Source organism: Nematostella vectensis, chromosome 9 (assembly GCF_932526225.1).
Source record: "Nematostella vectensis chromosome 9, jaNemVect1.1, whole genome shotgun sequence".
NCBI classification, from domain to species: domain Eukaryota; kingdom Metazoa; phylum Cnidaria; class Anthozoa; order Actiniaria; family Edwardsiidae; genus Nematostella; species Nematostella vectensis.
In genome coordinates this window covers 2,114,677-2,131,576 of record NC_064042.1, presented here as the reverse complement: position 1 = coordinate 2,131,576, position 16,900 = coordinate 2,114,677, and the positions used below count along the sequence as shown (strand labels likewise).

At 42.4% G+C, this 16,900-nt stretch overlaps 1 protein-coding gene across 1 annotated transcript; it reads right to left on the bottom strand.

The window, feature by feature from the left end:
* Window positions 1–829: 829 nt before the first annotated feature.
* On the bottom strand, window positions 830–16,443 carry LOC116616880 (roundabout homolog 3). The gene is made up of 18 exons (XM_032379013.2): window positions 16,187–16,443; window positions 14,936–15,027; window positions 14,254–14,547; window positions 13,628–13,900; window positions 12,870–13,145; window positions 12,139–12,420; window positions 11,008–11,253; window positions 10,324–10,593; window positions 9,378–9,659; window positions 8,781–9,035; window positions 8,139–8,390; window positions 7,147–7,434; window positions 6,672–6,992; window positions 6,180–6,250; window positions 5,569–5,779; window positions 4,885–5,025; window positions 3,607–3,664; window positions 830–2,371 (listed from the first exon to the last, which is right to left on the bottom strand). Exons 2-18 carry the CDS (start codon window positions 15,009–15,011, stop codon window positions 1,210–1,212), a joined length of 4,758 nt encoding a protein of 1,585 aa, XP_032234904.2. The 5' UTR covers window positions 15,012–15,027; window positions 16,187–16,443; the 3' UTR covers window positions 830–1,209.
* Between the last annotated feature and the right edge of the window lie 457 nt (window positions 16,444–16,900).

Below are 16,900 nucleotides of genomic sequence, written 5' to 3'. Positions count from 1 at the left end.
AAAACCAGGAATCCCAGTTTCAGACAACTTTTGATAAATAAAAATCAATTATTTCATAAGTGCAGAGTCGAAAATCTTTTTTTGTTTGGTCAAACCTCATGTTTTTATGTATTCTACAAGACACCCTACTAGCTTCAAAATTCCTGCTTTTTGCGCTACTGATTTGGCCGAGTCCCCTCTCGGTTAACCTTATTACCACCAATTACCTTAAATAAACACAGGGAGACATAGGGGGCGTTACGTCACAAGAAGAGTCAAATTACAGAACTTGTACAGTATCAGTAGGGGATTTCACTCTTTTAAAAGCACAAAATGGACACAACTTGCAATGTTTTGGCTGTAATAACACTGCCGTTAAGGGAAAAAGGAGTCTGCACAAATTCCCCTTTCTAGGGAGCTCGAATCCGGAGGCTTGGCGAAGGAGAAGACTATGGGTTCGTTTCGCCCAAAGACTTCGAAAAGATTTGAGCAGGCCGCCGATCACCGACGTTAGCTACTCCGAACATATCTTGCCTGAGAACTTCGACAATACAACGCCTTTTCCCTCGTGATTGAGATGAGAAAAGAGCTCAAACGCGACAAGATCGGCGTTTATGTTTGGCCAACAACCTACCTATCACAAGCACAAAAATGGAGGAGGAACCTCCGTCGAAAAGGAGCAAGCGACGTTTGAAAATCGTTTCAACCGCCTAACAAATCAGTAAAATAAGAAGCGTATGGCATTTTTGTCACTAAATTTTAGGATGTCCGATCCGCTAAGAAAAGATTAGATGAAGGCGTATCCATGCTGACTAAGGCTAGATGAAGGCGTATCCATGTAGACTAAGGCTTTTTACTGATTACGATTATGTAATTTCAATGTTGTTTGTAGGTGATTGTTGGTGTTTCACATAGCTAGTAAAAGACAAGTGCTAGTGGTAGTCAGTGGTAGTCCTCCCCCAACATATACAGGAGGGTCTTTCCATTTGACTTTTTTGAACAATTAGAAAGACCTAGAGCTTGTGCATCCAGAGTGGATTGTTTAGCTAATAATTGTCTTAAAATATCTAACTATGATTTCTTAAACGTACATTACACAGCAGTTTAACGAAACTTTTGCTTGATTTAATTAACTTGATCGTGGTGTTTTGATAGACAAAAGCCAAACTCTTAGAATCAACAGAATACTCGAAATCGCTGGAATAAAAAAAAATACTTTGTGTTTTAACATCATGTCCCAAGCCGCAAGTCAAGCTCTTTATCGAGTTGTTCCCATAAATTATCCATCGGGGCATCATCACCCCAATCAGCGACCATTCGCCTCTTACGAGGGACCTTATCCTCAGGGGTGTCCCCAAGAGGTACGTTATCTTTGTTCTCATTTGTTCCCTGTGCAGAGAGGCCCTCCCTAAAAGGCCCATCATCTGGGTAAGCTCCAGATGAAGGACCATTATCTGGTTGTTTTTCGGTCTCGGGACCAATATCTGGGTGTGGCTCAAAGGACCTATACTGTTCATACTCAGGGCCATCCGAGCGGCCCCCGTCTTCTGGGTACTCCTCAAATGTCCTAGGGGGTTTCATAGGCACGGGGCTTTCTGGTGGCCAGGGGTATGATACGTCGCTGTCTACAGGGCTGTACCCCTCGACAGCTTGCCGATCCTCGTCTGGTAGCGTGTCTAGGGGCGGAGGTGGGGGGAACTCTATCGACACTTCAGATGCCGTAGTATTTTTACGCTCGGGGAAGGGCGGTATTTTGACTTGTAAGGAGAGCGGATGGTTGAGATCGTTCAAGTGAGAAGGTTCCCCCGCTATGGAGTCATTGTCGGATCTCGGTGAATCGATTTGGTTCAAAATAGCGTCGTCATCTTTTGGGCTGTCTCTCCCTACTTGTGCATCATCGTAAGGATGCTCGTCAGTAGGAACATCATTAATAGGTGTTCGTTCAGATTCCCCTGCTGTGTCCCCTTTGTTCCTCCGGTTTTTCTTAGATGCTTTGTCCACCTGAGAATATACAGGGATGGCATTGACAGTCCCCACTGTTATTTCTTCGGTCTGGAGACCATTTCCTTGAGGGTCCTCATGCACTTCATTTTCGACCGCGTTGTAAATGTGCCCACGGATCGGGTTCTCCACCGATGTGTAATCCCCCTCCCCCCGTGGGGAGTAACTCTCCAAGTACACATCCGGATCACCGGGCGACACTGCGGCCTCTACCTCCCCCCCTTGGTGGCTGAACTCGAGCTGGGAGGGATCCATGTGCTTGACTTGTCGGGGTTCGGGTTGGGGAGAATGCGCGCCGTGCTCGAACATGTCAAAGTCGACGTCGTGATCAAGCGCGTCATTTTGAATGCCGCTAACTGGAACATTGCTGTGGTCTGCATGACGATGTGATCTGAAACAAACAATGTGATCACTGAATATGAACATACACCTTGTCTTGAATTGCCCAGCATCGAAGAACCTCCCAAATGTCATATCATATGAATAGAAAGACTCAATAGGCAAATAAGTCAACACCGTTGACTAGCTTGTAGAAGTCACCTAAGAATTGCCCAGCATCGAAGAACCTCCCAAATGTCATATCATATGAATAGAAAGACTCAATAGGCAAATAAGTCAACACCGTTGACTAGCTTGTAGAAGTCACCTAAGAAGGAGAAACAGTTCAGCGTGAGGACTTTTTCCGCTACTTTAAGTAAAATGGCTGTGTTGGGCTGAAGTATACTCCTGCGACCGAAAAAGTGTTTAAGGGCTTTAACGCACTGTCTAGTTTTTCTACAGCTTGCCTGTAGTCTTTCTAGTTATACCATTTATCCCTAACACTGCGACCACCAGAAGAAGATACCGAGCCTCAAGAAGTTCACCAAGGATTTGCGCCAGGAAATCGTAAGTTATATTGAACCATTTACTCCTACTATTAATTAAGGCTTTAGCTTTAAGCTTAGCATCACTCGTATTTTCGAACTCTCGCATCGTAGGACGTAAGAGTCATTCTAGTTATATCATTAGAAAGACTAAAGACGGTCTGTAGAAAAGAAAACAAAGTGGTCTGCTGTCGCTTAGATAATTAGCCCTTCATCAGAGCTTTTTCTCTTCTTTTCCTCCGACGAAGGGCAAATGCACGAGAAACATCAGCGAAACTACTATGTTTTCACAGACGCGTAAAACATACGACATACGACAACTAACCTCGTGTTATTTACCTTGACATTCATCTACATTCCGCGCACCGACCAGTCTCTAATAGAATTAACCGCGCTTTGCAATCAGCCTACTGTAATACTTAGAAATGTCTTTTAGATGGAAAGTTCAACTGCTTACCATCCTTCGACTAGATAGTCACACAGTCAGCACTTAGAATGCAAGGATAGTTCAAATACTGCGCAGCCTCCGCAGCATTGTACCGGTAAACTGTTAATCTTTGATGCAGAAACATCAGCAAACCCCATAAACTAACGCTACACATGCTAAAGGTTGCTCCCGAATAGGAAGCAAGCGCAAGAGCAAGCAAACATGCAAACGCAACACAAGTGGGAATCGGAAAACTACGTACATTGCGTGTGTCCTAGTTAGGAAAATCTGACCATGGACGGAAATAACACGATAAAGACACTTTTAAAGTCATACCTTTTAGCGAGGAGGTCTGTAGGTCTGTTACGGGAAGCAGAGATACGGAACGATTGCCCTGAAAGCAAACATCACATCAAAAACCAACAACTCTACTACTTCCAGATCCTGTCTCTCTTGGGGTAACATTGCGTAAAACTCAGTGTGGCGTTACATATTACGGTATGCTTGTTTCTTATCCGGTGTCTTTGTGTCACACTAAGCATTGCGTTACATGTCACGCTACTTACTGTGCTGGTCCTCGTTTCTTTGCGTTACAACTGTCAATGCGTTGCACGTAGCATTCGTTACGCTACTTACAGCGTCTGGTACTCGTTTGTTTGCTACTGCGTTACAATGAGTATTGCGTTACACGTAGCATTGTTACATTACTGTGTCTGGTCCTTGCTTATTTGCTACTGCGTTACAACTATTATTGCGTTACACGTAGCATTGTTACATTACTGTGTCTGGTCCTAGCTTATTTTCTATTGCGTTACATTATTGTGTTACACTTAGCATTGTTATGCTACTTGCTGCGTCTGGTCCTTGCTTATTTTCTATTGCGTTACATTATTGCGTTACACGTAGCATTGTTACATTACTGTGTCTGGTCCTAGCTTATTTTCTATTGCGTTACATTATTGCGTTACACGTAGCATTGTTACATTACTGTGTCTGGTCCTAGCTTATTTTCTATTGCGTTACATTATTGCGTTACACGTAGCATTGTTACATTACTGTGTCTGGTCCTAGCTTATTTTCTATTGCGTTACATTATTGTGTTACACTTAGCATTGTTATGCTACTTGCTGCGTCTGGTCCTTGCTTATTTTCTATTGCGTTACATTATTGCGTTACACGTAGCATTGTTACATTACTGTGTCTGGTCCTAGCTTATTTTCTATTGCGTTACATTATTGCGTTACACGTAGCATTGTTACATTACTGTGTCTGGTCCTAGCTTATTTTCTATTGCGTTACATTATTGCGTTACACGTAGCATTGTTACATTACTGTGTCTGGTCCTAGCTTATTTTCTATTGCGTTACATTATTGCGTTACACGTAGCATTGTTACATTACTGTGTCTGGTCCTAGCTTATTTTCTATTGCGTTACATTATTGCGTTACACGTAGCATTGTTACATTACTGTGTCTGGTCCTAGCTTATTTTCTATTGCGTTACATTATTGTGTTACACTTAGCATTGTTATGCTACTTGCTGCGTCTGGGTGCAGTTTCTTTGCAGATTTCACCGCATTATGACTGGTATTGCGTTACATGTCACGCAACTCACTGTGTCTTGTGCTGTTTCTCCTCCGGTACCACACAATGCCAGCCACGATAATCAACAAGAGCAGCCCTAGTGCTAGACCCCCTACCGCGACTTTCCAGCTAAGACCTTGGTCCTTCCGGCTGTACCCAGCACTGAATGCATCTACAAATGCCAATCATACAGCAAAAACAATTTTGATTGGATAACAATATAGCCTGCTCAACAGGCGCTAGTTACGTGAAAGACGGTAAAGCCGAGCTTAGTTGCGCGAAAAAACGTATTTTGGCTGAGCACTACGTCCGAGAGAACGGCTTCTGAGGCGCTGTGTCGCAGGCTTATACATCATGTTTGAGTAATGGAGTAATGATAGTTCGCACTTTATTATCCTGTATGGGGGAACGTGAAAAGACCGCTGGAGACGCTGGCCACTACACATTAAAACTCACACACATGAATCTTAACTGCTTGAAGCAATCAGTATCTATACTATATAGTAAAAAAGTCGCCTGCAAAGAGTATTTGATTACTTGAACGATCCCCAAAAATATACTTTTAGGTCTAATGCGTGTTTTACTTTGAGTTCTATATGTATACATTTATGTGAGTAGTAATTAAGGTGTTAGTAGAGCCGCTAGTATCAATTCGTTCAGCATAAAAACATTTATCTCTTGAATTAACTTCATTGAATACATTTAATTCACTCACCTACTTGTGTACGGACCACCTGTGCGAGTGACAGCGGTCCAATACCTGAGTTACTGTACATCTGAACACGGACCTCATACTGTGTGTCCGGCTCAAGGTCCATTATGACGTAGGTGTCCGCGGTACCGTCGGAAAGGTCCACCATCTTGTGTGCTGCAGTATGCGTGAGCCTGTACCAGATGTAGTACCCACTTATCGAGAATGGGGGTTTCTGAGACACAGTACAATGTTTAAGTACATATTTCACGAGAACTAAATAAGAAAAAGCGCTCTGATTCGGTGCTACGCACACTCTCATTGGTTGATTAGCGTTACCTCGCGCATTTTCATTGGTTGATTAGTAAACTAATGAGCGCGTTCTCCCGAAACAAACACTGTTATCTGACCTTATTCAAGAGACTGGGTTCTGTTAATCTCGCGAATTCAGAAATGAAAAACCAAAAAAAAAAACGAAACCCCTTGAATCCCCAAGATCCTAGCCTTCCTATAGGCGTCGGCCATTTTGAAAAATTCGAACGCTGAGGAGTGGAGCGAGTGATAGCCTAAACAAAAAAAAAACGCCTAAATGTAGGCCACAAGGAACCAAAACACACGAATACACTAGCTCTCACCTTCCACTGCAGCATAATCTGAGTCGCGCCATTCGGGTACATCTTGAGATCGATGGGCCGAATGATGGGTACTGAAAAAAAGAGAGTAAGTGAAGAGATCACACTTACTGTGTGTGTGAGGCATTGTAGAGCTGAAAGAACTCTAGTTAGCCACAGTATTAATGTTTTTATCTCATTTTGGAGACAAATTATATGAAATCACGATTAAAATATGACGGTTAGTACTTATTTTCCGTTATTCAATCAAAATATTACAAAATCTTTCTCAAACAGGCGGATGGAAATGACGCTTTTTCAAATTTTTTAATGTATGTGATGGACGAAGGACTGATTATTGAAATAGGAGAAGGAAGTGGGTCTTAAGGAACCGCGTCATAATCAGCGCGGTGAAAAAAAAAAAAAAACACGGTGCCCTGGACCTCCAAAGATGTGAACAACCCTTTCAACTCCTTAGAGGGTGTCCCTTTCCTTTGCTCTGCACGGTTAAGTTACCTATTTGAGGAGTAGTTGCACTGCGTTTGACCCATTCACTCCATAACTCTGCTCCATCTTCTTGTCTTCGTCTGCCCGCACGAACAGACACACTGTATCTAGTATCAGGAGCCAATTCCGTAAGCGTAAACTCCTGCGGTCGCACACTTGGGTCATGCGCAATGCGAAACTCGTTGGTAGCGTTAGGGTTCTTGGGAAGATAAGTGACGTCATACTTCAAATCTCCTATGGGTCCGTGCGGCTCCTGAGGGGCAGACCACGTGACTATGATAACGCTTGCATTGCGTACTGTGAGTCGCGTATCACGTGGGCTCGATGGCGCTGTAACAAAAACACATATAAAGATCAATCAAGATTTCAATAAATTCCCATGATAAAATTAGTGCATAGGCCAGGTTTTTCTATGTCAAGTTCTGCTTTTTAATTAAGAGAGAATGAATCTCTAAAAAGACTCAAGCAAACACGCCATACAAACCGGCGGAAAGAGTAGTCACATTTGCTGAAGGGAGGCTATTAACACTCGACCCCAGGCCATTGACAGCCCTTACGCGGAAGCGGTACACTGTGTCCGAGGACAACTGAAGGACTGGATACGACAGGTCCGTGGTGCTGTTTGTGAGGACGCTCCACGAGCCGTCATCCGCTGACCACATGTCAAGCTCATAGTGAGTGACGAGGTACTGGGGGCTGGGGCGAGACCACGTGACTACGCAGGAACTTGACGTCACACTAGACCCAGCTACGGACACCGGGGGAGCAGGTACTACAAAAAAAAAAAAAAAAACGGGAAGTAATAAGTTGCTGGCAGCCCTTGATGAATACGAGTTGAGTAAATCTAAATAAATACAGAGCCCCTAGACCGAGGGGGTGTGGGGAGGGAAGATTTGTACTCAACATTCCTTAAAATGTAAGAGCCCCCTTTCATTGTTATTAATTTTTTTCGGAAGCCCAAAATTTTGAGAGCCCCTTAACAAAAAAGCGAAAATGCCCGCCTTGTCCTAGTTTCTGATCCAATCAAGTTTATTATTATTTCAGAGTCTGACATCTCTCCACAACTTTCGGTTTCGGCCTTCATAATTTAATTTATTTTTTTTTGGATGTAAAATCGTGTAAACCGTGTAATCGAGCAAGTTATCTGAAAGCAAGCCCGGAAAAAAAACTCGGGCTCGGTTGTTAAGAGACTGGAAAAGCTCGGGCTTGGATTTCGGAATTTGACGAAAGTCTAGGGCTCGGATTCTTAAACGCGGGTCTCGGCGCCTCGGCAAGTCTCGGATTTGCCCATTGCTACCCCTCATAATCTAAACAGACACATTTCTAGCGCGATGAACTTTATCCTTGCCTTGCACATCCACAGCCTTAGTAGGCTGAGTCGTATCTTAGAAGGAAAGACACGAATCGCCTTAAAACAGCTACAGAGGAGGCTAACATAATCTTAGGTACATTTACAAAAAAAGAAGTAAAGCTCACCTTTGGCTAAAAAGCGCATCGATGCATGTGGGTTGCTTGCGTTACAGTAGAATGTATTGTTTTTCAATGTCCCAATAGGAAGGCGCAGCTTGTCGTCACGCGTCACGCTGTAACCCGGATACTTGGCATTCTGGGGGAGCTTAACGTTACCAAGGTACCAAGTCACGGTGGGGGCTGGCGTGCCTGTTACGTCACAGGTCACGAGGTCGGTGCTACTTGTCTCCATGGTGAAGTCTGTGACGACAGCACGAGCTGAAATAGTAAAACAAACAAAAAAAAATTAAAAGGATAGGATTGATTCTTTATTGAGTACATTTGAATAGTGACTAATTTTTTGGGTATGTCTACATGGGAATATGAAGAAGTTCAATAATGAATATCTTTTTTTTCAGGTTTTAAACGGGAGGATATTAGGAATTTGCAAGACTAAATTAACTAAATTCTGAAAATTCCATACAGGCCACCCAATTAAAATCACACTCCATTGTCCAATACGTTAATTTTTGTTGTGTCGAATTCTAATTTTTGGCGTATTGTATTCATTCTTCTGGTTCACGAACACGACTATTTGGGCTTTTTGTATTTATTCAATTTTTGTTGGTTTATTTAAACGACGCATGCAAGTGCTATTTCATATCTTACTTTCGATGGTGAGCCTGATTGTTTGTTCCCCTGTGCTGCCGTACTCATTACGCGCTGAGCATTTGTAGTCTCCCACATGAGACGGCTGAACTCCAACGATGACCTGCTCGTACCCAGTACCCGGCAACGCGGTACCGTCTGGCCGAGACCACGATATGGTAGCCGGGGGATTGGAGTCTGGCGCGCACATGAGCTTGGCGTCCTCGCCTTGAATGACGCCGACATCGGGCGGGGGGACTGGAAACAACGGATTATCTGGAAAGAAAAGGAAGTAGAAAAGACGTTCAAGGGCAAAGTCTTATCGGGCGCTCCCGAAGGTTTCTACCGTAGGAGCATTTTCTCTACGGCGTGCCCTTTTTTTTCCTTGAGCATGTAGACAGATCCGCTTAGCATTCCTTGCTAAAACTGAAAAGGATGAATTCAACAGCAGAAAACTCGAATTTGTGAGACTGCTCTTGCTGCTTGATATCTTTTTCTTGGTGAGCAGTTTTGGCCAAGAATTCGGGCGCTTGCTCGCAGAAAACGTTTATTGAAACATTAAAAATACTAATATTTCTAGTCTTATTATGCTGGCCTCCCCTAGCAAACGCCACTTACATAACACATTCAGAGAGGCCCGCGGTGTCATCGTACAGCCAGCGGCATTACATGCCTGACATGCATACATCCCCCTGTCTTGACGCGTCACAGAAGCAAAAGAAAGGTCTCCGTTGGCCTGGCTAACACCGGATGATGTCAGCTGCTGCAGCAACCCTGATTGGTCCGCTTTAAACCACGTGATCACGGGCGCGTCGGCAGCCGTGGCACGACATGGTAGTGTGATAGCGTTACCTTTCACCAGAGTTTGGTTGCTGGGCAACTGAACAAACACAGGGACATCTGGAAAGGGGTATAAAAACACCATAAATCAATTATAAGTATAGAAACAATGGGGGCTACAAAGCCTCGTTCACCCTGGCACTAGGGACAACCTGACTCAGAGTTGTCTCGGCCCCTGAGACAAGCCGCTACATATGTACAAGTCCTTAGCTAAAGCATTTTGCCTCAAACCCAGGCGTTTACTAGCGTGACCGGACTAAGTGCACAGGTAGAATGCCGGGTGGCTTGGGTAGAGGCTCTTTGTGCCAGCGCTAAACCTTCCCACGGCTCAATGCGCTCACTAGTCTCGAATTGCTTTCAGCGGCAGTGATATTTGTCACGTGCTTTAACTGACTTGAGACGCCTGGGTACTAGGCATGTAAGCATCGCGTGTCTAGCTGTCAGGAGCGTACACAGGGGGGTCATTCCATATTAAGTAATCTTCAAATACATGCTTTTTCATATGATACCTATGACTGTGCACCCCCCCCCCCCCCCCCCCCTAGGCCATCATCGGACATCTTTTTTTTCCCTCTCTTCTTTACTATTATATTATTTGGAATACAAAACAATGTATAGTAATAATGCACACGTTTTCCAAATAAAACTATTTAAGTCAGTGTATTACTGTGAAAAGGGGGGTTTCAATGGGTAAGGATGAGTCTATTCCAAGTCTATATTTTACCTGAGATAGTAAGATACGCCTTCTTCACAGTCGACCCTGCCGCATTGGTAGCTGTGCAAGTCAACCACCCAGTGTCACCCGCAGTTGCCATGGTGATAGTCAGGGTTCCGTTGGCAGCCACGGTATAGCGTGCTTGGCCAATCACTGAGCCTTGTGACGTCTCCCACGTCATCAGTGGTGGTGGGTCTCCGTCAGCTTGACAGTCCAGCCTCGCTGTGGCACCCAGTGCAACGCTCTGATTGGTTGGCGGGACTTTGATTGACGGCGGCACTGGAAATAGAAGGCAGAACAGTCACATAATTTGCTGTGTGTCACGGACGCCAATCACCCAGGAGATCTGGGAATTAGTTTGCTTATATGTCTGCATATGCAGCCTTTGATAACAAAAAACACCATGTACGATGTTGCATGTTGTTGGAGGACGTTTTTTTTTTTGCTGTCTCTACACAATGTTGTTTTATGTCGCATGTTGTTTGCGGATGTTATAATGCTGTCTGTAAATGTTGTATGCTGATGCTTGTTTTTGGAAAATATTTGCACAAAATTTATTTGAAAACCATGTGACATGTTGCTTTGTAGATAGTGCAAGAAAATTATGTTGGTATGATTGAACACTTGCATAGTGTCCGTACAACATTCTGTGTACTTTATATGAAGGTCCTTCAAACAGAGCTACCCACTCACCAATAACCCTTAAAAAGAAGCTGAGTTCGGCACTCCCAATACTATTGTTCAGGTGACATGTGTAGTATCCTTGATTGGTCACATTTAATGACACAAGTGAGAGTGTTCGCGATTGGCTCAATATTTTCCCACCAAAGGTCCACAGGTGATGAGGTGATGGGTTGCCACGTGACGGGCACATGATTGTCACGTTGTCGCGTATGGGTCTGGATATATTCAGCAGCTGGGAATTGAAACTTGGGACAGCTGAAAACAATAAAACAACATGTAAAAGTTTTCCTTTTTAATCACGTTCTTCTGTAGCTATTCCCTATTCCAATATGAGCTGTCAAAACTCAACCGAATAAAAAAAACATACTTGAAGGATATGGCGTGTGAAGGTCATTAAAGCATGCCTCCAAAAGTTACAGATGAATGCAAAAAATATTGCATTGATATACATTTGCTGTACGTTTTATAATTACAGTGTAGCTTGTGAACCCCCTGGTATGTGTGGTGGCTTAGGGGTGCATTTTTTAAGGTTCCATCAAAAGTCCAAATATTTAACAAAATAGATAGTCAACGAGGCTCGTAGGCTATTTGACTAATAGAAAACGAGAACCAGTAGTCTAATTGTTTTAGTATAAATCCACTCACATACTACCTTCAAATAAATGACGATTTTAATAATAATTCTCAGTAATAAATAACACTTACAAAATCAAAACAGCGCGCGCTCGTTTGAAATGGCGTGTTTCCTAGTGCGTGCACGAGCGCATGTAACCGGTGATTGCAGCGCGCGCAGATAAACGAAAATTGAAAACTTAAGCTTCAAAACCTTCGTTACTTTTAGTGTCCTTTTGTAAGGATGGAAAATACATCTACTAGAAAAGATTGTAAACCAAACTTCTCGAATTTAAATCAAGGTTTTCCGTCTCTTTTTCGCTACTCACTATCTATGGCTCAATAAATAGTGAGTACGGGAGCCAATCAAATTGTGAGATTCATGATAGTATGTGAGTGGATTTATACTAGTCAATAAAAGCCGTTGGGGGGGGGGAGTTGTCTGTATCACCTGCAATTCCCAATCCTACGGGCCAAAGCATGACCCCCTTGCCTTGTTCTATTCAAACTTGTTCTATTCAAACTTACTCAATATGGACACTGTCACCTTCCGTGTCTTCTCCCCTACACTGTTCTTGGCCACACAGACGTACTCTCCGTACTCCGACTCAGTGGCATTACCGATCACAAGCGTGTGATTTGCCAAGACCTGTACCCTGCTTGCTGGTGATGTCACTGTTGCTATGGCACCAGAGGGCAGGATCCAGGACACAGATGGGGTGGGGTCGCCTGCGACCAGGCAGTCAAGCTTGACCTCGGAGAACTCTGGTGCCACTACATCTGACGGGGAGAGGGTAAATCTGGGAAAACCTGGGGGAAAATGAAAACCCCAAAAATTTGGCATAGACTTCAGGCAGTTTAATGTCTGTCGTGACCAAATGAGTCCAAAAACCTCACGAAGGGAGTTGTTCTTTGAGCCCCTTTCCCCATCCTTTTATTGAAATCGGCATTGAAAGACTACCTTTGACACCAATTTACCACCACATTTTACCACAAATATACTGAAACACACATTCCTAATTTGTTCTCTAACACAGGCACCTCCGCAGGATTGGTGCAATCTTACATGTAGGTATCATCCTTCAATAAGATATGTCCTACTTTTTGGGTTCTGAGGTAGAGGGATGAATGCATCCTGTAAAAAACATGTGTTCAACACAAGAACTTGTATCGACCATGTACAAAAAACACTATCATGACATGAGGATGACTTTGGACTGGTGCTGGGACTCTACAAGTGCAGATAACACAAATGTTACCTTCAATCCGGAGATATACATCAGCTCTTTTTGTCCCCTCTGAGTTAATGGCTTCACAAACATAGCTTCCATCATCTGAAGGGATGACGCTTTGTATACGAATAGCCCCTGGGCGTGGCTTGTCTGTTCTATTACTCAGGATGACTCCTCCCACTTTGTGCCAAGTTATTGTGGGTGTGGGTACACCAGATGCCATGCAGTAGAAGGTTATGTCTGAACCTTCTCTAGCTGTCTGATTGGTTGGTGTTGTTGTAAAGGAGGGTGCAGCCGGGGCATCTGGAAATGTTTAAAATATTATTTTACCAGTGAACAGCATTCTTGGACTTTAACACAGGAGGAGAGTCAGGTGTGGAGGGGGGAGCACAGTAGAAGTATTTAGTATAAAATCTAATTCTGGTGGTAAGACTGGCGGCAGGGATGGTGCACATATCCACTGGACAAACCAGTACCAGGATATCTAAAGTATCTGTAGACTTTGGAAATTAGGAGATTACAGTATGTTAAACCAGGTTTTTTTATTTAAACACAACATAACACACTCTAAATTTGGAGAAAAAAAGCAAATAAAAATATACACTGAAATATCACCCAAATAACCATATGGTTGGTGGGACAGATTTTGAAAATGGCCCAGTAATGGCCTTGATCCCTGATGGTTGATTTGGTTATTAAGGAATACCTTTAGATTACTTTTATCGTTTGCTACCAAGGTGGATGCACAAGTCTGACAAAAATAAGTCAACTGCATAGTGGGTTACCTAAGACGGTGAGCTGGGCAAATGCCTTTGCAGATCCAAAACTGTTGCTTACTATGCAGGTATAATAACCAGCATCTGCCTTTTTAACATCACTAATAACCAGGGACCCATTGCCATACACCATAAACTGTCCACTTCTATTGATTGGCTGATTAGAAGGGTTTGTCCAGGACACAGATGGGGAGGGGGTCGCAGTCGCGATACAGTGGAATATGGCTTCTTGACCAACATGTGGCGAAGTGCCTGTAGGCCCTTGGGTAATATCTGGTGAACCTGCAAGGACCAAACATTTTGAGTTAAAATTTATTTAGCACCTTAAAAAAAGGAGTCAAAGTTTTGGTCCTGGTAGGGGAGAACATATGCTTTAGGAGCAAATAGCAGATCTCCTTATGCTTCGAAGTTATAACCTTGATTATTTGGTTAAACAGTTGGAATTGTGAGGGGCTGGCTCACAGATGCCAACAGAAAATATAGAAAAAACTACTCTGTTTTCACAACGGTGTAAAACACAGCACTTTCCCTGGTTCCACCATGACTTGCAGACTACCTTCTTACAGCCTGTGTATAAGTTTTTTTAGTTCTACAATTTTTTTGTAAGATAAGATTTAAAAAAAGTAATAATGTACCTCGAACAGTAAGTGTTGCCGCGGTACTAGTCGTCAGTGTGGCACTCCCTGTCGCCACACATGCATACTGCCCAGCATCAGTGAACTTTAACCCAGATATAGTAAGAGATGAAATAGAGTTCTTAACATCCTGGGTTCCTCTTGTTACATTGGTGCCATCTTTTATCCAGTAATATGATGGATTAGCTATACCAGAAACCTGACATTCAAACTCAACCTGTAGACTTTTGAATCCAAGCTGAGAAGATGGCTGTTTGGTAAAACTTTGACTCAAGCATGGAGCAAGAAAGAGCACTGAAACAGTAAAGCAAACATTCATTAGCCAAGCAAAAAAAATTCTTAGACTATAAGTTCTACCCAGGGAAGTAACAAGGAATGGATGCACAATATGCGTACACCTGGGCTCTCTCCAGTCTTCCTCCCTCCACAAAAACCAACATTTTGTGTTCCATAATCAGACATAAGTCATATGGCGGTCTCCTGAGGGACCTTCGTATGATTGTAACTCAACTACATTGTGTCTGACTTTTTTTATTCAGCATTCTAGTTGCAAGAGGGATGGTTAGCTTCCCAATTCCATGTATATATAATTTTTAAAAAGCGAGAAGAGATAGATAATATTTCAAGGTCCCTATGAGTTAAGGGTGATGGAAAGCTATTTACATATTCAGTAAAGACTAACCTCCAAGAACTTGTGCATAGTACGTAAAAGCAATCACTCTCTGAGAGATCATTCTTGTATTCTTTCCTACTTCCATCCACCTCTCAATAGTGCTGGGGATAAAACGAGTTGAGCATCAATATGACAATATTTATGTCTGCCAATTTTTGTCAATAAATATGTGATTTTAATCAAAAAACATACTTACATGAGGAAGTAGCTAAAAGTGGATAAAGAAAAAATTCTCCTGAGACTGGCTTTAAAAAAAGACTTATATGTAATAGCTGTATCTCTTCAAAAAGGATTTTTTGCTCCTATACAAAATTCTTTAATTTTTCTGTCATTGGCTAATATATAACTAGATGACACACTCATTTTTCAGGGTCAGAATATTAGAGCCATAATCACCATTTGGTCGAATACTACCTGCTTTGTTGACATGGAGAGTATCTTATGCTCAGGATTTCGAATTACTTTGATAGCTAGAACGAATAAGTTCAGATCTAAACCAAAGAAGTGCCATTAACCCCCTCTCGAGTGTCACAACGATTATATTTTTATAGTGCTTTAAAATAAAAATTTAAGGTTTTTTTTCCTGTCTGGTGTACCTAAAATGAATAGGTAGCTTGAACACTTCAAATAAATATAAATAAGATCACAAAGCCAGGACGATATTTATTTCGAAGCAACTTCTTTACGCTTAAAAACAGCTGAAAGAAATTCATGGGAAATATTGTGAACGCTTAAAAGCGTTATGACGCGTTCAAGTAGCAAAGTTCCACCAAAGATGCTTTAATCAATAATACATTTTCATTTAGTGATGTTAGAACCAAGAGTTATTAACTACAAGAACCGGAATTCATCAAATATTCGTGGCGCGTTTGACCCTTTACTCCATAGCAACATCATGGCGTCTTTACGCTAATCGAGAGATACTTTATTAAGACTCAGTCACGCTTCGGAACAGCTGTAAAATTTGTACAGTTTCATAACAATTAATAAGAGAAACTTGCTTTTGCACGCTGATTATCAACCTCAAAATGGGGATTACTTTTAAAAGGAAGTCCTTCAAGGTGACACTTTGTTTCCTGTAAATTGGGCGACTTCTCGATCTCGATCGCACGAGTTTGTCTATATGGTACATTGCATGATTTATACTGAAAAAAACAAAGCCAATAACTCTTGAAAAATACTATAAAACTCTAAATACAATACATGTCCTATATGGCGATAATAGCTCATATGTTTTCTCAAAAATGAAGAATTATTTACCTTTTTGGAGCGTGTTTATGAAGCCTCGAAGTGCGAAGTGTCAAACAGAACAGCGACCAAAGAGATCATTGCAAGCTTGATAGAGACCTCTTCTAGCAGCAATAACTCAAGGTTAACAATATTGCAAGAGCAATGTTTCCGCTAATAAGCATGTGTGGCTTTGAAAGATTTTGAGATCCATCATTGTTATGGAGTTTCACGTTATCGTGTTCTGGAATTCAAGGCGCTTTCTCGTGCCAGTCACTACTCGTCCCGGGATTACGTGACAAACAACTAAAGGACTTAGTCACGATACACTTACTTCAAATAACGTTGCAATATTTATGCAGTGTAACCTGGTAGTTCATTGCAGGGATGTAGCCGGTATTTTTAACAGGAGGGGGGCGGAAAAGGCCCATATTAGATATTTTATCCTGTATTTCAAGAAACTGTCTTTTACATTTACTTTATTTTTGGCTGCCCCCCCCCCCCCCCCTTGGTCCTTTCCCCCTCGCTACGCCCCTGCATTGGTACAGTACAAAGGGCTTATTCCTGGTCTTTCAAAGCGAAGTAAATGCTCAGAGGCACAACAAAGATACTTTTAGTTTTTTTTTTTAATTGGGATTCGTCCCGCTCATAAATAAAGATTCCAATGAAGTACACTGTGGGCTACGACGCACAGAATTGCCGTTGCAATACACGAGAATCACAAGGTTCAGAAAAATAAACTATAAA